This window comes from Pezoporus wallicus, unplaced genomic scaffold (assembly GCF_028554395.1).
Source record: "Pezoporus wallicus isolate ANWC-B61680 ecotype Strahan unplaced genomic scaffold, APGP_CSIRO_Pwel_v1 scaffold_7392, whole genome shotgun sequence".
NCBI lineage: Eukaryota > Metazoa > Chordata > Aves > Psittaciformes > Psittacidae > Pezoporus > Pezoporus wallicus.
Genome location: NW_026639923.1, coordinates 636,554 through 656,613, shown reverse-complemented (window position 1 = coordinate 656,613; position 20,060 = coordinate 636,554). Strand labels below are relative to the sequence as shown.

At 54.2% G+C, this 20,060-nt stretch overlaps 1 protein-coding gene across 2 annotated transcripts; it reads right to left on the bottom strand.

The window, feature by feature from the left end:
* Nucleotides 1-852: 852 nt before the first annotated feature.
* Nucleotides 853-17,897, bottom strand: MMD2 (monocyte to macrophage differentiation associated 2). 2 transcript variants are annotated; one of them, XM_057416935.1, is made up of 8 exons: nucleotides 13,447-13,499; nucleotides 5,423-5,510; nucleotides 4,638-4,798; nucleotides 4,463-4,537; nucleotides 4,108-4,209; nucleotides 3,481-3,550; nucleotides 3,021-3,178; nucleotides 853-2,377 (listed from the first exon to the last, which is right to left on the bottom strand). In XM_057416935.1, the coding sequence occupies exons 1-8, from the start codon at nucleotides 13,497-13,499 to the stop codon at nucleotides 1,957-1,959; spliced, it is 1,128 nt and encodes a 375-aa protein (XP_057272918.1). In that variant the 3' UTR covers nucleotides 853-1,956. The 2 variants fall into 2 exon arrangements, with proteins under 2 accessions (XP_057272918.1, XP_057272917.1); XM_057416934.1 differs by lacking the exons at nucleotides 853-2,377; nucleotides 13,447-13,499 and adding an exon at nucleotides 17,631-17,897 and having other exon boundaries at nucleotides 2,738-3,178; nucleotides 5,423-5,504.
* Between the last annotated feature and the right edge of the window lie 2,163 nt (nucleotides 17,898-20,060).

The following is a 20,060-nucleotide window of genomic DNA, read 5'->3' as shown; positions in this document are numbered from 1 at the left end:
GCCATCCATGCATCAAAGTGAGTCAGTTCTCAGCGCTCCATCACCATAGGTGGCTCCTCTCCTCACCCATATGGGCCAAGTCACATAGAAAATGGGTCGATTTCCACATACTGCAGGTTAAGTCATTTTGATATAACAAACAGGCATCGGTGAGGTATCTTGAGTTTTTATTTCAATCCTACTCCACAGGAAGCAATAGTCATTAGCGTTATCTTCCGTACGTTTGTGTTTCCTTGACCCAGTACTGTGTTAACTATAAAAGACTGATCGAACAAGAATGGACAGTGAAAACGTGAGATGCTAAAAAGGCCCCTCGGACCCTCCTCCGCAGACATCCTCAACGTTAGGAGTCATTTAGGATTAGTATAAAACAGGAGGACAATCCCATAACCTGCTCTGTGCTCCCTGCTTTGCAAGGGAAGGATTTAGGAAGCAAGAAAAGAGGGGGGATTTATCAGTTATAGCAAAGCCCACTTGGCAGATCTGGGCTCAAGGCAGCGTGGCGATGTCCCCAATGGAGCCCAGCCACCCATTCCCACCTGGATATCTGCCCTGCCCTGGGTTTTCAGCAGGAGGCTGGGATAAAGTGGCTTCGGAAAGGTCCTTCGGGCACCCCCCTGTGACTCAGGAGCCCCCAGGATGCATTTAGAGCCAGAAGCCCCAATGGCAAAACAGCTTCATCCCTTGGGATGAAGAACGAAATGCAACGGTGGTCCCTGGGCATCCTCAGCCCCTGACTGCTGTGTGCATGGCCTGTTCCCAGTGGGATTTAGTGATGGAAGAGGAGGAGAGCCAGGCACATTGAGCCGCTGTTGTCACCATGCCCCACGGTGATGCTGGGAATCTGGTGTCCCCCCCCTTGGTTAAAGTTGAAGCACGCGTTTGTAAAGCACTGGTTGTCCTTCAGGTGCTCCACAGGGTCCTCACATGAGCCCTGTGAGGTAGGTTGCTGTCTTCTCCCCCATTTTACAGATGGGGAAACTGAGGCACGGAGAAGGGTAAAGACTTGCCAGGCAGAAAAAAATAGCATCTTCTGTTCTGGGACCTCCTATCCTGCTATTTCAACCCCCAAAATGCTCCACCAACTGCTGGTTACTCACAGCTTATCCTCCACCCTCCATCTGCAGCAGATGATGGAGCAAGGGATTGGACATGGGATCTTGGGACATGCAGCAGCAGAGACTGGGCTCACACTGGGTCATTCATCCCCTGTCCCTTAGGACCACCCATCACCCCAAGGGGTGACCCAGCCCAAAGGCTGATTTGGGGTGCCCTGGGTAGAGACCCCCCAGCAGCCCTATGGCAGAGGCATGCACCTAGAGCCCCTTATAGGAACCTTGTGCCTATGGAAGTGAAAACCCACAGGATTCTTTTGTTGCCCTGGTGACCACAGCCACAGTCAGGAGGGGATGAGCATCTGGATGCTGTCTCTTTGGTCATTTGATGGACGATACAGAGCTGGTCCTGGGATGATGCAGGCTGGGGAGACCTAAGCTCTGTGGGAGACGGAGCAGAGCCTGGAGCTCAGCTCCTTGGCTACCAGAGAAACAGGAGACGTGGGACAGTGGCCATAAATCTCCTTCGTTTGCCCCGTTGTGCCAAGGCTGCTGCAGCCACAATTAATCAAGAGGCCGAAAAGAGCTGATGGGAAATCGATGCCTCCAGGGGCTCCTGAGGACTGTGCAGGCAGGGGTGAGAGCAGCGATGTTGTGCGGGGTCCCAGCACAGACCAGTCCTTAACAGCTCCAGCAGCCTGGGGAGCAGGACCAGTGTGGTTTTCCCATTCCAGCACTATCAGGCTGCTTCTGATGGCTGGATGGGTGCTCCATGTCTTGTTATCGTACCCTGGAAAGCAGCACTGTGGAGCTGTGGTTAGGTGTTTAATAGCCGAGCATCACTAGGACCTCCCCATTCAGCTCACCTCCAAGCATCGCGCAGATGCATCTTTCCCCTACATCAATTCTGGGAACGCCAGAAATCCTCCCAGGAGTGGAGTTGATGATGATGGGCAATAGGCTCACCACCAGAATGGGAGCAGAAAAGGCAGGCAGCCCCGTGATCCCAATCCAAGGAGGTTTGCTTCCCTCCCTCAAGGAGAACAAAAATCCCCTGATGTGGATGGGCTGACCCCAGCCAGGCGGATGCTGGGATCCGGATCCCCCCTCTGCTCCCTGCTTGAAGGCACAGGCAAGAGCCTGGGAGCGGGGCTGTGCTTTGAATGTGCCACGGCACTGAGATTGGAGAGGAAAACAAAGCACCCCAAGGACAAAACATCCTGGTGGGCTCCCCGGGCCCGTTCGGGGGGGATGTACTGAGTTGTGCACCTAATACTGGCTGAGAGAAAGGGTTCTGCAGTGCTTGGGGACTCTGGGGTGCCCTGGAAGAGGTCCTAGTTTCAATCTCATATAAGGCTTTGTTGTCCCTGGACCTTCCCATAGAGAACCTGTGAGGGAGTGGTTAATGCTGGCATGATTTAGGTCCATTTAGGAGCTGAGCCCGGTTGGAGCAGGGATGCCAATGTGCCCCCTCCCAGGCTGGAGCATCCCAAGGGAAAGGGGCTGTATCTCTCCCCTCATCCCAACTCCTCCAGTCCCTTGCGTGGCCCATGCTAAGGGCTCAGTAGCCAAACCCAGGGTGTCACTATTCAGGGGCAGGTGGGGTCAAGGACCCCATGGGATGCTCAGGGCCAGGCAAGTGAGTGAAGCCCCTCAAGCCCCTGGCACACGGTCATTCATTCCCCTGCCACCAGCAGCCCCTTGGTGGGTCACTGTGTTACAAAACCTGTGCCCAAAATCCAAGCAGTTCCCAAGGTTAAAAGAGGAAAGTCTGTTTAAAATCCACCTCCAGACTCTCCTGGCTGTGCAGGAAGGGCACCAGCACTGCCCATGGGGCTAGTGGGTGGTTTAGGGTGAGCCCGTGGCACAGGCTGTCTCCCTGCTCCCCTTATGCCCCCATGTGCTGGTCTTTAAGGCATCTACCGGGATGTTTTAGCCTCCAGCGTGCCAGGCCGGTAGAGATACCTCCAAATGGCATAGTAGTGGATGCCAGCTCCAATGGCCACAAAGAGGTGCCAGATGGCATGGGCGAAGGGGATGCGGCCGTCGCTCTTGAAGAAGACCATGCCCAGGCAGTAGGAGAATCCACCGGCCACCAGCTCCGGGAGGCCATCCCTGTTGGGCTGGGAGCAAGCAGGGAGATAGGGCTCAGTGATGGCCTTGGCATCCCTGTCCTCCTCTCTGCCTTCTGCTGCACCCTCCCCTCCAGCCAGGCAATGGGGACCCAGCACCCTGGCTTGGCTTGGAAGACTTCAGTGCGATGGAGCCCAGGTAGGAAGTCCAGTGGTGGGGACCCAAAGCACTTACAAAACCAAGCTGGGCCACATCGTATTTGGGGCTGGCTTTATCCACCACAGAACCCTCCGGAGTCCTGCTGGGATATGCCCCTTGCGCTGAACCCGTGTGCTTCCCGGCAGTGGCTTACCATGGAGAGGATGACCAACGCAGGGAAGAAGCCCATGATAACGTAGCACACCAGCTCCACCAGCTTGTACCTGCGACCGACAGAGAAGCTGCTTGGAGGCAAGAGCGTTGAGTTTTACACTTGTAAGTGCTATAGGAAAAGGGCTGGAAGTGCCACCTCGGCAGGTCCCGTGTCCTCATGTGTGAGCCACACCACTGCGACGGGGCTGGCACCCTGCTCCGGGGTGATGGACCCTCACCCTGGCTTCGGAGCTGCCAGCTCAGGGCTGGGAGCCTGGGGCTTCGGGGACAGGCATCTGGAGCCTTTTGCTTTCCGTTTGGTGCCACCATGTGGAAGAAGCAGCTCATAGCAGCACGTCCCTGCTCCCGCGTGCCTCTTCCCGCATCCCTCTTCCCACATCCCTCTTCCCGCATCCCTGCCACCAAAGCTCCTAAAGCCAGAATACAGATGGGGAAGGACGTGGTCCGATTCTCCACTTCCAGCTGACCAGAAGACTGCCAGGAACACTGTACCTGTCTGTCTGTCTCCATCCTTCTTGCTCTCCCCTGCATCCTTGGGCATTTATAGGGGCTGGCAGAGCTGGGCTCTGCAATACCCACCAGCACAGAGCCAAGTAACGGCACTCACCGCTCATGGAAGAAGAAAACATAGACGGTGCCAACAGATGCCATGATCCAGATGATCCAGCGCATGTGGGAAGCCCAGGGACCCAACTCCCTCAGGTTCAGCCTGCAAGACCCAAGTGGTGGTGAGGATCTAGGGCAGAGAGGTGCCCCATGGCTATCCCATCAAAGGTCTTCCCAGCTTGCAACTTCAACTTAAAGGGCTTGCAATCTATAAGATAAGCTTTTGAGGAAAGGGGTGGGGTACAGCCCCGAGCAGAGTCAAAGCCACAGAGGGAAGCCCTATCTGTTGGAGCTGTTGTGATTTTCTCCCATCCGGGGGGAGGGCAAGTGATGGCCCCCACTCCCCAGCAACTCACCAGGGAGCATATGATGCTGCGATGAAGAAGTAGATCACCATCCTGTCAAACATGTGCAAGCAGTGCTCCACCGTCCTGTGGGATGGACAGAGACAGACAGGTCACAGCCTGCAGCACCATGGGCCTCTGGACCCTTTCCCCCTTCTCCTGAACCCCCAGCAAACAGGGCTGGTACCTGAGATGCCTCTTCTTCCAGGAGATGGTGTGGAAGATGGTGGAGACAATGAAGAGGCTGGACAAGCCAAAGCCATAGATCCAGGCTGAGATAGTTTCCCACTGGTCATCAGAGAGGATGTAGAGGATGGAGCTGCCAAGGATGCTGGGCAGGATCCAGAACTGGAAAGGAGAAGCAAATCTTTGCTGACTCTCTGCATTTCCATCTAGCAGCTACAGTACAGTCTCTGATTTGCCTTTTAGGTGTTCCTTTTGCTCCTGGTCAAAGCCACCACCCATGAGGGGCAGGCTTTTTCCCCTCTATTTTGGTGCAGCTCCAAAACAGCTTCTCCAGGTGAAGATGAGGAGGAGGAAGGCACAAGGAGGATGGCTACCCCCGAGTCATCCCCCAGGACTCAGAGTGGGAGCTGCCAGCTCCTAAGGGAAACCCTGATGTGGGGACCGCTTGTGTAGGCAGCCCCATGGGGCTCCTGTCACCATCCCTGCTGTGAAAACCACTCTGTTTTCATGGAGCTCTGCAAAATACTCCTGCTCCACTAAGCCCACGGCAGCCAGCTTCCCTGGGGGCATGGTGAGTGAGAGCAAGGGACATGCACATCAGCTTCCCAGGGCAGAAGGAGGGAGAGCATCCCATTGCTCAGCATCCATCTGCTTCACCACAGCCCTGAGACCCGCAGCAGCAGGGCTGATCATAAGCATTTCTAGGAGTTCCTTGAAGTTCCTCAGAGGATCCATGGGGAGCTGAGCACCATCCCACCTAGCCCTGGGGTGGGGACAGGGACTCACTGCATGGGTGGCACAGTTGGCTGCGTGCTCATACTCCGTCGGCTGGTACCTGCAGTTGGATGGGACGCGGTGATTCATGAACCTGCAGCGAGAAGCATGGAGAGGAACTCACTCAGAGGATGGGGTTTGGAGGAATCACGGAATGGTTTGGGTTGGAAAGGACCTTAAAATCATCCAGTTCCAACCCCCCTGCCATGGGCAGGGACACCTCACACTAAACCATGGCACCCAAGGCTCTGTCCAACCTGGCCTTGAACACTGCCAGGGATGGAGCATTCACAGCTTCCCTGGGCAACCCATTCCAGTGCCTCACCACCCTCACAGTAAAGAATTTCCTCCTTATATCCAATCTAAACTTCCCCTGTTTCAGTTCAAACCCATTACCCCTTGCCCTATCTCTACAGTCCCTGATGAAGAGTCCCTCTCCAGCATCCTTGAATCCCCATGTTGCCTTTGGTTTCTGGGTACCACCTGCAGCTACCTCCTACCCACACATCCCAGCACAGATTACTGCAGGGAAAACCCCACCATCCTCCCTTGGAAACCTATAGCTTTATTTCCGTTTCTCTTAGTCTGAGGTATCAGCTTGCTCCTGGTGTTCAGAGGAACATATCGATTTCCTCTTGTCAGATCAACACACAGGGATAAAATATAGTGTCTGGCTTGGCCAGTCCATTGCTAGGTAGGTGCAGCTGCATTAAGAGGCAAATTAAATATGCATCTGTGGTAACAGGTCAGAGCAAAGCCTCACTCAGCATCTTCTTCTGGCAGGGGCCAGAAGTGGAGGCTTTGCAGAAGGGAATAAGAACCAGGCAAACAGGGAGTGATCCTTCCCTGCCTGATCTGGTAATCAGGGGGTTAAAGACTTTGCTGCTGCACCTCCGGACCTGGACTAATTGCTTTATGACCCTGTTTGCTTCCACTTCTGACACCATCTGTGGTGGGGCTCACAGCTGAGCTGTGCCCAGCAAGGGGGCTCGGGGGCTGGCAGGACCTTGCTGCTGGGCACAGGGTGATGCAGGGCATTGGGGAAGGCAGGAAAGGTCCCCTCTCCGCATCCCTGAGCCACCCGCATCCATACAGACTCTTCTGGCTTCTCCTTGCTCAGCGCCACTGAATGAGCTGCTCACTGCTGCCTATTAAAAGTGAGCCAGGCTGGATTAAATAGCTCAAATTACATGGATTTGAGGCCAGGGGGAGTGTGGCCACAACAGACCCAGGCCAGGGAACCTGTCCCCAGCCCCTGCCCTGCCTGCTGCCAGACCTTGGTACCATGGGAAGATGGGTGGTGATCCATAAACTATGGATTAAGAGGAGAAAGCAGAGGGGCTAAACTCCCACTGTGCTGCAGTGGAGGACCCACACTGGGTAAATCAGCACTTATCAGGACTGGGCATCCCTCGGGATGTGCTTGTGCCCGGCGTGCTGTCACATCCATCCATGGGACACCAGGGATGCCCCCCTCATCCCGACGCTCCCACCACAAGGAATGGCCAGGCTGGAGCCGTGTCCTCTGGCAGGAGGACATTGCTGTCCCCTGCGTTGCCAGGAGACTGTCCCCAGCTCCCCTCTGCTTTCTGCTTCCCTTTCTTTTCCCTTCCCATAATAAGGCGGCGGGCAGGGGAAGGCCAGACATCCCGCGTGACATCGGTTGCTGAGGAAACGCCTCCGAGGCCTTTTCCTTGGATTTATTTGTTTTAACAAAGCCCTGCACCGTCTCCCCTCTGTTCTGAGCTCTTCAGAGCAGTAACAAGGAGCAGAGGCAGGGCTGGTTTCCACAGCCCCTTCCTACAGGGCTGAGGGACATCCAGACCCTTTGGAAAGGGATCCCTGGGGCGCAGATATCCTCCCTGTCTCTGGTGCAGGGATGGAGAGGCCAGGAAGGGCCACCCCAGCCATTCCCATGGGATGAGGTCAGACAGCATGTGTGTCCCTGAAGCCCAAAGCCGTGCTGGCGCAGCACACTGCAAGCATCTGCGTTTCCCAGAGGGAGAAATACCCTTGAGGAGGGACTTCTTTTTGACCTGCTCTTGTTTCCTTGCCCTGCTTTCTAATAAGCATCATCCTGTGAAAGATGGGAAACGGAGCATCACAGAGGTGGGACCTGGCTGCACAGTGCTGGGCCAGCCTGGCTGCAGCAGCTCCTCCTGGAGCACCCAGGGTTGTATTTTAGGGGTAGTTGGACACAATTACATGGTCCTCTGTGCTCAGGAGCGGAGCTGTGCAAACAAACGTGGGAGCAGCCGACGTTTGCACATCTTCTGGCAGGGCAGGATGAGTCCTTCTGCAGCACCTTGCTCCCCAGGGGTGCAGAGGGCATTCCCTCACCTTCTCTTCTCTCCTTTATCTGTCTCCCAGACCATCCTGGGATGCTAAGCATCCATCCAGCTCACGCCATCCCTGTGATGGCAGAGCATGGGGAGCCCTGCAGCGTTCCCAGCCTGCAGAAAGTTGCTGTAGTGGTGCACCAAACCAGCCTCAAATCTGAACCTGGACAGAGACACGCTTGGAAAGGGCACCTGCGACTCTCATTAGAGCTGATGAAAGCCCAGAGAGGCTGGAGGCTGCTCTGTGTTTCCCAGCCCCAGCTGTATGCAACTGGGATCAGGAGAAAGGGAATTGCTGCAGCCAGGCAGAGCTCTGGGGTTTTTCAATGCAATAATAAGAGAAACACCTCTCCAAACTTAGCTCTGATCCCTGCAGGAAGACTCCTGCCCGGCTGGCTCAATCCACAGCCATCGCCTGCTCCATGTCATTGCATCCGTAGGGTTGGGGATACCCTGGCTGTATCCCTGGGTGGGAGGAGATGAGGGAGATGTGTTCATAACAGCATCCAGCCTACACTGCCTGGGCAAAGCCACAGTGTCAGACCCCACTTGGAGCACCGGGTACAGGTCCTGTGTCCTCAACATAAGAAGGACATGGAACTGTTGCAACACGTCCAGAGGAGGCCACGAGGATGATCAGGGGACTGGTGCACCTCCTGTGTGAATATAGGCTGAGTTGGGGCTGTTCAGCCTGGAGAAGAGAAGGCTGCGTGGAGACCTCAGAGCAGCCTTCCAGTATCTGAAGGGGGCTACAAGGATGCTGGAGAAGGACTCTTTATCAAGGGCTGTAGTAATAGGACAAGGGGTGTTGGGTTCAAACTGAAACAGGGGAAGTTTAGATTGGGTATAAGGAGGAAATTCTTTCCTGTTAGGGTGGTGAGCCACTGGAATGGGTTGCCCAGGGAGGTTGTGAATGCTCCATCCCCGGCAGTGTTCAAGGCCAGGTTGGACAGAGCCTTGGGTGAGATGGTTTAGTGTGAGGTGTCCCTGCCCATGGCAGGGGGTTGGAACTGGATGATCTTAAGGTCCTTTCCAATCCAAACTCTTCTATGATTCTATGTCATGGCTCATTCAACACTGCGGGTCTGGGAAGCTGCAGACAGGCGATTACACCTTGGCTGGATGCTTCAATGCATTTTAGCAGATGCTTTAGGATTGCAAAGTCCAAAAGACACAAACCTTTCACACCTCTTGCACAGCAGGAGCAGGGGCATGGTCATTCTCAGGGATGCCACATGGGAAGCAGAGACCTGAGGGGCTCCCAGGCACCTTTTACTCCCAGTGCTGCTCCTGGCAGATGCTATACAGACCATCTATATGAAGATAGGGGGCCTGGTGGGGGTCCAAGCAGGGATTATTCATGCAGCCCCAGGGTTTTCCCCTGCCCTGCTTGTCCTGCTTCCCCCTGGCCCCTTTCCCAGGGAGGGAGACTGAAAAGGGCCAGTGCAGCAGGCTCCGGCCAGGGGAACAAAGAGCCCCTTGTCGCAGGCAGCCAGGGCAAAGTGCAGAGCCAGCTTCCCAGGCTTGTTCCTTTCTCCTTCTCTTTCTCCCACTATGTTTTTTTGTGGTTCTGGGAGCGTTTGCTAAGTTTTATAAGGACTTTTATCCAAGAACAAAGTTCTGACCTCGAAAATCACTCCTGCTTTGCCAGGGTAAGGGAGAAGAAGGTAAAATGGGGATTAAGGTATTCCTTAGGAGGGCTCATGTGTGAGCATTTGAACACCAAGACAACCTCCATCAGCCACTCCAGGGGCACCACACGCTCACACAGGCAGAGCCATGGGACACTTTGCAGAGCTGTGCCCTACACACACAAGGTGGGAACAGCCCTGATGGAGACCCAGGCTGGGATGTGATTCAGGAGAGATGGGGTTTAGCTCTGCCTTCAGTCCTGACCCTCTGGCTGGCCTCTGCCACATCACTTCCTTTCCCTCTCCCTGCCTTTATCCCTCTCCGAGTGAGGATAATAATTTGTCATCCTTCAGGTGAGCTGGTGGATGGATAGCATAAAGAGGGTGCAAAATAAAGGAAATATAGCTCAGGTATTGGTATATATTAAATATACCCATACATCTACACATAGGATGTGTATATATATGCACACGTGTATATATATGTACATACACACATGATACGGACAGGGAGGCATGAGCTGGGGTGCCATTGAGCAGCTCATCCCTGCCTTTGGAAAAAGCCAGTCCCACAATGACATTCCCAGCCCTGCTCTAAACCAGGCTTTATACATGACACGTGGCTGTGCATCTATGTGTTGAGGAGCTAGGCTCCCCCTGAACATTGCCATGGCTGCCACACTTGAAGAGCCAACACATCCCCTTCACAACCCATGAAGCACTAAATGCGCATATCCTACAGTGCTCCCAGGTGATGTGAATCTCCCCAGAGCAGCTAATATCTACAAGTTTCACCTGCAAATAGCTTATAAAAGGGCTGGGTTTGCTAAGGAGCTGGTTTAATGTCTTAGGTTGGATGCTGGTTTGCTTTGTATCTATCTTCTTGTCCCAGGGATCTGTGTTCCTATGGGGCAGCTCCTGGGGATTTGACTGCAAAGAGAGGGGATTTCTCCTTCTCTTTGTGACTGGTATCTTAACTGCTTTTAGGGTAATGGAAGTGGATTGTATTTTCATGGTGGCATCTTAGAGAGGAAGGACGGAGAAAGCATTTGCTGGATGCTGACCGGCAGCAGTGGTAAGTCCTGCTGGGACCCTTTGGGTTGCCCCTTGGTAGAGCAAGTGTTGTGATGCCTGAGGTGACATCAGTGGATTAGATGTGTCCCTGTAGGGCAGGCTGGCCCCAGACCCCTCCCAGTGCATGGTCTGGATTTGCCCTAATGGGCCCAGAGGCTGCACACCCAGTGCTTGGTCCTCACACTTGTGCTTCCATGCAAGCTGCAGTGGTGGCATCCCTGTAAGCTGGGGCTTGGCATGTGCTCTGCTTCTGACCTGTAATCTGGTAATGCTACAGCTGCAGCCCCTGGTAAGAGGCTTCATCCCCCTGAGCTCCTCTGTGGCTTGTAATTAGCTCAGGCCTGGGGAGCTCTGTGTGATGATGCAGCGCAGGGCCCTCGGTGCTGCTTACGTATGGGATGCAATCGCTGGATCCAAGAGACAGAGCAGGACCACAGGGATCTAGTCAGGGCCTCATCAGGTCCAGGCCATAGATTTTGTCACTTGGTAACATGGCAAAGGCTTCAGCTCCCAGTGCAGAGCCCTCAGACCCTGCAGTACCACAAAGCTGCCTTACCCAGCCCAAGAGCACTTGAGAAATCCTGGTTTTTCCTTCTTACCCATTAACATGGGAACGTTTGCCTCTGGAAGCAGAAATGCTCAGGCTGATGCTGCCCAGCATCACCATCTGCAGAGCCACCCACATGGGCATGTGCAGCACCCCATTAAGAGCTGAAACCTCTGTTTCCATCCCTGCTCTTCAGTGCTTACATGCTCCTACACGAACATATGGTGCTCCTGTTTTGGAAAGCTGAGCTGTGTGCTGTTAAGCTTGCAGGTCAATTCCCTGGTGAGGGGAGAAGGGGCAGATGGGGCAAGCCTGCTCCATAGGCTACTCCTTTGACTCCAGCTCATCCCGTATGGGAAGAGGCAGGAGGGCTGATGAAGCAAAACAGTGCAGTGTTTTCTGTTGTGCTGCTTCTTGGCATAGTGTAAAGAGCTGGCAGCTTGGGTAGGGAGCAGGAAATGAAAGGCTTTTTATTTAAACCAGCATTTCTCAGCCTTTCTTAGGGGTAAAGTAGCAGATCACCAGATTCCTGGAGTAACCTGCCCAGATGGATGCCCCCAGTGTGAGCCTTGCTTCCAGAAACAGGCTGCAGATTGAGTCATCATTCATCACCTCTGATTACCCTCATCCCAGTTTTGCTTGTTCCCAGCACTCTGACATGTGGTAACACCCTGGCCTGGCTGCAGACCATCCCCTGGCACTGCAGAGCCTGTGTGCCATGAGAAACGATGAACAAGTCTGCTTGCCAGCTTAGAGATGCTCCCAGACAGGGACCATGTGCTCAGCCCTGTCCGTGCTGTACCTGGCTCTGAACTGCAGGCACAGATGAAGGGACAGAGAATACACTCCCCTGGCACATCCTGCTGCTGCAGGAGTGGATATATGAGGGGCTGAGACTGGCAGGAAGACAATGTGCTGCTATTTCCCTGAACACACTGAGGCTGTATCTAAATCCTGTTCTTTGCTCCTCATCCTAGCAGAGACAAACATGGGAGGCTCCAATCCAGATGCAGGCATAGACCATTTCTGCACCCGTGAGAGCCCCTATATATCCATAGGCCTTGGCTGGTAAGTGGAAACTCAGCAGGTAATTCCCAGCATGGTCATAACTGTCTGTATTCCCATTCTCTGTGCAGGGGTATTTCTCTCCAGCAGGCTTCCTGCTCTTTATGTAGATGGTATCTCCAGCTATTCCAAGACAAATCATGACCCTGAAGCTGCAGCAGAGCTGTTTATTCACAACAGATGGGATTGGTGAGTGTTTCCCAAATTACTTTCTGAGCTGGGACTTCTTGTTTCACTTGGTACTCGTGAGACAACAATAGCTGATTAGTCACAATGACTCCGATGTCCCAGGTGCCTTGTGAATGTGAGGAGGGCTGATTCCTGAGCTGAAGATTCTCTGTTATTCACTATTTGCTTGTTTGGAAAGTTGTTCCTTGCTGCCTTGCCTGCATTGCCCTAAACGCAGAAGATAATGGAACAAATCCTGAGCTGGTTCTGCCTGCTTAAACTCCACAACAGCCCAAGGAGGGTAAGTGAAGAGTTTGAGGTCTGGAGCCTCCCCAGCCTCTGACCCTGCCTGTCTCTGTGACTGAAATGACATGGGCAGGGCATTGTTTCTCAGGTCCATAAGGTTTCCCCATAACCTGAGACAGGCTCTTATTTGGGATTCCTGGATGATGCTCATGTACAAATGATATCTGTATTACTCAGCAAATGCCTCTGGACCACAAAGGCACAGAAGGAGAATAATGAATTCCACCAGCCAAGCAAGCAGATACCAGCATTTCCATTAGTGTTTGCGACAGTGCAGGTTGTTGTCTAGTGCTGCAGTACCAGAGTGTGCTGCTTAATACAGTGCTCCTTGCCCCTGACCTGCCCATCTCTCTCTGCTTCAAATCCCTTTTCCCCAGCAGCAAGCCTGGGCTCTAAACTGGAACAGACATGGATCTGAACTCTTCCAAAGGTCAGCACTGCTTGGCTCAACTAATAGGCATCTGAAGTAAACATCTAGGAATATGATGCTTGTGTTATCACGTTATGAGAAGTTGCCAGTGGATCACATAGAGCTCATCAGGCTCTGCATCTTCACTGCATAAAAGCATTGAGGTTCAATTACATCTGGACAACCCCAAAGGGAGAGCTCTGGTGTTTGGTCACGTCTCTGCCTCACTCAGCCCCTGCTCTGAGCATTCATCCCCTCACAGCATCTCTCTGGGTACTCAACCAATCTCCTTTTGCAGCCAAGCACCTCGTAAGAGCAATGAACTGAAATAAGTCCTGTTCTTTTCCCTTCCTTCCTGTAGGAGTTGTAGCTGGTTTGCATTGCTTTGTCTTCCTGTGGAGCAGTGTGGGAAGGGAGGAGGGAAGAGGAAGGCAAGCCTCGGAGCAGCCCTGGGAGATCCCTGTTTCTTGTGTTCAGTGACCTGCCATGCTGGGAAGTGGCTTGAATTTCCCATGCATAGCGTTGGCTGCCACCCCATGAAGCTGGCCATAGGAAGCTGGCCAAAGAATCACATCAGGCTGATATCCAACACCAGCTGAAGGAGGGAGGAAACCATGGGGCATGTGTTTCCCAGGCACCCAAGAGACCTTCCTTCCCGCACAAGGGCAAGGCACAGGGCTTGGCTTGCCCACTCCAGTGCAATGATTCCCCACCTGAGCTTGTCCTGCTGGCCCTCCAAAAGGAGGGAATGGGGCATTTTGAGGGACTATCCCATTGCAAATGGGGTTTTGAGTACTTGTTGCCTTCTAAGTACCTGGATCCAATAACTGCACCCTGGGTGCAGACATAAGATGAATCCTACCAGTGCCATCTCAAGAGGGTATCTGAGTCAGCCTGATGCAACAGAGCAACCAATATGGAATTGGCCGGTGACACTGGATGATGCTGGGGATTCTGGGGGTCTCCCCATCTCTTGGAGCAGTGCCTTTTGCAGCAAGGGGATCTGTTCAGCTGGGGCAAGCTAGCAGATCTCACTGGGGATGGTGGGATTGGGGATGGTGCTCGCACGGTGAGGAACCCCTGCTTCTTGAGCATCTCTGAGCTGCAATACCTACACTGAAAGCATTTCCCTTCTCGCTGCTTCATCCCACGCTGGCTGTGGGGGAAGCAGAGCTCTTGGAAAGCATCTCAATATGTGTGGGAGCAGGCGAGGGCTGCTTGCGCTTTCATTGCAAACGGGGACCAGATCTTCCCAATGCGATAGCTGTGTTCAGGCTGGCAGCCTGGCATTGTTTTCATCATGTCTGGGGGCTGAGCACCCCAATGTTTTCTCTCTCTCCTATTCCTACTGGTGGTTCTCTTCCTCTCTTGCCCAGAGATGCTGGAGAAGGAGTCAGCAAATATCTCCTTGCTCAGTAATTGCAGGTGCAGAGAGCAAGAAGGGAGGTTTTCCCAGCTGTATTTCTCCAGACTCAGAGGCAGGGGGGTTGGACCTGGATGATTTTAAGATCCTTTCCCACCCAAACCATTCTATGATTTCCTTGTGAGCAAGTGTAGCGTCCAGATCTCCCATCCCCTTGTGCTGGTGAGGAGGTAGCGGTGTCTACATTGCAGACACCAGGCAGGTGAAGACAAGCCTGGACCGTGCACCTATTGAGGCCCCCTTTTCCCCTAACCTCCTGCTTCTGCGCTGAGAAATTAATGTGGATTTTCCTGGCTGTTCCTCTCTGTGTTACTCTGCACAGACAAGCAGACGCAATAAGATGTAGAGCTTTTTACATTAACAAATCCAATCGTGAACTGCTATCAGTTTATTAGGATGATTCAGTGCCCTGCACAGCCTGCAGCTCCAGAGCCGCTGAAGCTGGCCAGACACAGCAGCATCCCACTTAATCATGTTTCCTTTCAATGATGGCTTTGGAGGGCTGAACTCTGGGAAGCATTCTGTGTCCCTGAAGGGAGATTTGGGCTGAGCTGCAGCCCCACAGAAGGTATGCAGGGAGGAGGCACTGGTCCCTATCTGTGGACCAAAGTGGAGTCAAAGCTGGTGGTGAGTGGAGGGAGGGAGCAGTGTAACCTGGCCGATGTGTTTAAGTGATGAAGATGCCACTTGCACTGATCTGCTGCTTGGGGGGCAGGAAGCCAACACCACGTTGGTGAGCTGGGAGGAAGGAGGAAGAGAGGAAAGGGTGGAGGGAGAGTAGGGGAATGACAGCCTGGTGGTGGGGTAAGCAGGAGGAATCGCATCTGCTTGCACCCTGTCACCGCATGCTGCTGCTGGCGTCACGGCTGAATTTGGCCTGTCGGCAGGAGATGACTATCATTGCCACGGCGCAGGCTGTGAGCGACAGGGGAAGCCTTGCAGCAACTGTGCTTCTCAGCTCCCTTTCCCCATGGTGGCAGGTAATGGAGGAGCCTCCTGCACCCCACAGCAGAGCAGAAACCACAGGGCCTCGTTTACAACCATGACCTGCTCGAGCAGCATTGCCACGCATCCCCTGTTCCCACCACGGTGCCAGCGCCTTCCCTTTGCCACAGCCACAATCCTCTCTCTCTGAAGCCCAGCTGGGAAGGATTTGGGGACTCCTCAGTGCTCCTCCAGCCCTGAGTTTTCTCCTGGCTCCCACATCCTCTCTTCTCCTGAACGCTCTCACATTGATTCCTGCCTTTCATCTCTTTGTTCAAAGCCCGGTGCCTTCGTTGCAGCTTGCACACAACAGGTCTTCCATCAAACACGCTGTGTTTTATTTATTCCTGTTGGCAGGTATCTCGATGTCCAAGTTTCCTTTCTTGCTCCTCACTCAAAATTAGATAAAACTGTGCTAAAAATGAAGCTCTTCCAGACTTTTCCACCACAATGAAAACTTTCTGCCTTTATTTTTCCTTAAGGAAGGCCACAGGCAAAAGCTTCTCCAGGATGCTTCTGATGCCTTGAAGGGACTGTGCCACTGCGAGCCTTGTGGCTCCTGCTCACCCCAATCCCCATCTGGTGTGTGTGGAGTGAGGGGGGGAACAGGGATTAGCCAACTGTTATTTTTAAGCACTAGGCTAAGAGGATCTCTGAGGTGATGGAGGAAGCATCATGTGCTGCTGACTGCCTTGGGGTGAAATCCAAGGGAGCACTCATCTCCTTCTGCTGCCCATCCAGCCCTGGTACCTTGTGGGAGATGAAGGATGCTCTGTGGACCGAATCCTTCCTGTGTCCCACAGCCCCTGCCCTGCATGTGGGCTCTCTGTAACACCTCATCCCCATTTAACAAGTCATCTCCAGAAAGGACCACAACAAGCTTTCATTTTGGACAAATCCAGCAACAGGTTGCAGATGGATTCTGCTTGGGGGGACTGAGGTAGGGAAGCAGCCCCTTTCTGCTGTCTAACCCTGAAAGAACCTCTGCACTACTGCTGTGGGCAAAGGCATGGTTGTCCTCATGCTTTGGGGGGGGTACAGCCTTTAGCCTGGCTCCATCTTCCCATGGTGCTATCCTCCACATGCCAGCAGGGAGAAAAGGGTTTGAATTCTCTGTTTTCACAACTGGATGATGTGCAGAAGGTACCTCCTGCATCTCCCCACAGCAGAAGTGGTTAGGAAGCAGCTGTAGGATCAAAATGGGGTTTGAGCACAGTTTTCGGAAGTGCAAGCATGGATTGTCCATATGGGACACCTGGAAGGAGAGGAGCTGGTGGCTTAGGGGGTGGAAGGGAGGTCTCCTGCTCTTACCCAGCCCAGCATCCTTCAGAGATGCTCCTGCCTGGAGCAAGCAAGAAACACCATCGCTGCTTCTTTCCATTCGAGTTTCCCTCTGGTATCTGCCTCTAAAGGACCACTGGGATTCTGGTGATGGCAGCAGCTGAACTCAGTGTCCCCAGGAGCTGCACGAGCCTGTGGGACCCTCTGCAGCCATGAAAACATCCCCAACGCAGTCAGAGGGAGCTGGGAGCAAAGCATGTCCTCAGTGCAAACCCGAGTACCCCCAGCACCACGCTGAGCCCCATCTGGCTGCGCAGCACACAGCACTGCACGATCCAGCTCATCCTTGGCCACCCGCTGTGCTGGAGGTCTGTGGGTGACTGATGTCCCTACATCACCCACCAGCTCCCTCCTAAAGGCCACATCTGATCCCCCAGCAGCGTGCATGGCCGAGTGCCCTCTGACCCGTGCTTAGCAGTCCTCAGGTTTCCCCCTACACAGGTAATGCCGTGAGGTTTCTCAGCGCTCCTGGGCTTTTCAGACCAGTCCCTGCTGCTGGAAAACCTCACCAGGTATTTCACGGAGCAGGGAGAAGGATCTACCACCGGTGCACTGCATTGGAGCCCCCAGGTCTACCCCGAGGGGGCTTCTCGGGTGATGCAGGACCCTGGGCAACCCTGGTCCTTCCATAGAGGGTCTGTCCCCAGGGTCCTGGTCCCCCAGCAGCGGGAGAGCAACAGCGAAGTTAGACCCAGCGAAAGGCAGCGACAGCTCTCAAGGATGCTCAGAATCCCTTAGGGATGCAGAACAGCAGGTACCTTTCTCCCAGAAGAGCATCCCGCACCTGCCCTGTGCTTTGGGGCTCTCAGCAGCTTTTGAAGGTCCTTTTGGGCTCCGTCCCCCGCTGGAACCGAGCTCGGGCAAGGGGGCTGGGGCTGTCCTGGGGCTCCGCAAGCACCCGGGGGTCGGGGACCGCCGCACCGACGGCTTTACCTGGCGTAGCGCGTCTTCTGGAAATCCAGGAGCCGGGACACGAACATCGCGGCGGTGCCATGGGGGGTCCCGGCGGCCGGGAAGAGCCGCCCGAGGGGGGAACCGAACCAACTCCGCCGCGGGGCGAGCGGGAGAAGGGGCGGCCGGTCTGGTCCAGCCCGGCCCCGGCCCCCTCCCGATTCCCCCCGGCTGCTCGGGAGAGCGACTCGGGGAAAACAAAGGCGACCTCCGGGAGGGGGGAGCCAGCCCCGCTGCCGCCCTCGGATGTGCAAAGAGGAGGAGGCGGCAGCGGGGGGGGGGGGATCCCGTCCAACTCTGCCCGGCCACAGCAACCTGCCCGCTCTCCCTCAGCCGCCACGGCAGCTTTAAGCACAGCTAAAAATACTCCCCCCTCCCCGCCGCCAACCCCCGGCGGATCAAATAGCAGCAGATTTGAATTGAAAATGTGATTAAAGCATCGCGGAGCTGGGGGGGGAGGAAGCGGCGAGTGCGGGCAAGCAGCCCCCCCTCCATCCCTTCCATGGCTGGGTCCCCCGGGATGGGTACCAAGACATCGCTTGCCTGCCCCAGGGCAGGGCTCCCCAGGGAGCTGGTTGGGTCGGCTTGGCTTTTCTTGATTTGATTTTAATTGGTTTTGTGTTTTCTCTATTATTTTCCAGAGGCCCCGGCAGGGTGGGTGGTTCTGTCCCAGCCCCATCGCTGTGGGGTGTCCATGGGTGGGGATGCAATTCCCTGCTTAGGAGAAGGGGGGCAAAGCAAGGCAAGGGCTGAAGAGCCCAGAATCCTCACCCCATCTCTACCCTAAGCCTTCACTGCTCCACCCTCTCCATCACCCAGGGAGGCTTTCAAAGCAGGTGATGTCCCAACATACATCTGAGGTTGGGCAGCTTAGAAAGGGGATTCAAAAGGTAATGGGGGCTCATATGGGCATCATCCGTGCCCACTGTATGCCAGAGATTGCAGGCACCTTCAGGTCTAAGCATCTAAGGGACAAAAAAGGTGACATAAGGTCAGCAGCAAGTGGAGGAGGAGATTCCTGCTTCCCCCCAGCTCAACCTCTCCTTGCTGATGCTGTAATGATGAGAGAAAGGTGGAGCAGATGAGGACTTCTCAACATGAAGGGTTATGCTTGTATGGCCGTTTCCATGGGAAATAAAGTACACTCAACTCTTCCAAAAGCCAAAAGAGACAAAAATTAAAGAATCCCTTAATTCAAGGCATGAATTAATCCTTGGACCCTCTCCAAGGCCATCCGAAAGCAGCTCATCCCCCCAGGGAATGCAAAAGGGGTGATGCTCCAGCTGCACTGTGGGGTGTCCACAACGCACACAAGAAGCACTCTAGTTCTCCAGTGCTGGGAGCCTTCCTGCACACTTCCCATCATGGATGGAAGACCCTGTTGGAGATCATGCTGGTGACAGCAGGATCCAGGAGGTGCAGGGGGGGAACAAAATAAGGCCCATCTTCAGGAGGACCTTCTCAGCATATCTGGGACAGCCAATCTCTGGTTGAGAGCAGCAGGTCCAGGCTGAGATGCAGAGTGAGATCATCTCTGAAAACCTCTCCCACGTCCTGCCACTTAGCTGAGAAGGTATTTGTCAAGCTCCTTCCCCAACCTGCTCGATGATGAGGCATTGGCAAAGGCTGTTTCATGATGCCTGTGCCTGCTTTACCTTTTCTCTGGGCCTCAATAGGGGAAGGAAAGAAAACAGCGATAAACTGCGTTGAACAAAACAGCCCCCATCCCCAAAGCCCCCAGGCTGCAGCCAGGGGTGCTGGCAATGGGCACCTGAAGTGAACCATCAGTCCTGAAATAGAGCTGTCTCAGAGGGCAAAAGGCAAATGGAATGAAAAATAAGTTACTATTTTTGAAGCCTGAATCCAGTTGTTATGGCAACCAAAGCCTCCCGCATGGTGCTGGGGAACGGCTCCAGCCGCGGCGCTGCCTCCAAACCTGGCAGGCGGAGGATGGTGGGATGCGGAGATGTCCATGCTCACATCACCTATGCCCCATTGGGACACGTACCCTTTCTCATGGCAGCTCCTCTCATGTATTGCTGCCCATAAGAGCACCTTGGTTTTCTTTCCTCCCCCATCCCTGGTGCTCTCCCCATCTTCTTGCAAAGATCTGAGTAATTATAATGATATTAAGGAGCGTTTCCAATACTCAGGAATACACTGAATGCATTGACCTTTTATTAATGTCTCCAAACCAGAGTTTTCCTTTAGAGGAGGAATGGGTCATGAAGGCCAGGGCTGCTTCCTCCCCAAACTGTGCAGATCCCAGACCATGCAGGAATCCCGTAGCGGAGACATGTCTCTGTGTGGGTCCCAGCACCTTTGGGTGCTACAACAGTAGTGCTGGACTCTGGCAGGGCACGGTGTAACTGCATTTCCACAGGGAGGGGGGGTTCCTGCAGGAAAAACCTC

Bases quoted from the DNA above. Each gene is read 5' to 3' on its own strand.
- MMD2 (XM_057416935.1), bottom strand. From the start codon at position 13,499: ATGGCCAGCTTCATGGGGTGGCAGCCAACGCTATGCATGGGAAATTCA. The intron at 5,511-13,446 runs CTTCCCAGCATG...CCATGCTTCTCG, and splicing joins TGCATGGGAAATTCAAGCCA to CTGCAGGTTCATGAATCACC. The intron at 4,799-5,422 runs GTGAGTCCCTGT...TCTCCTTTCCAG, and splicing joins CCAACTGTGCCACCCATGCA to TTCTGGATCCTGCCCAGCAT.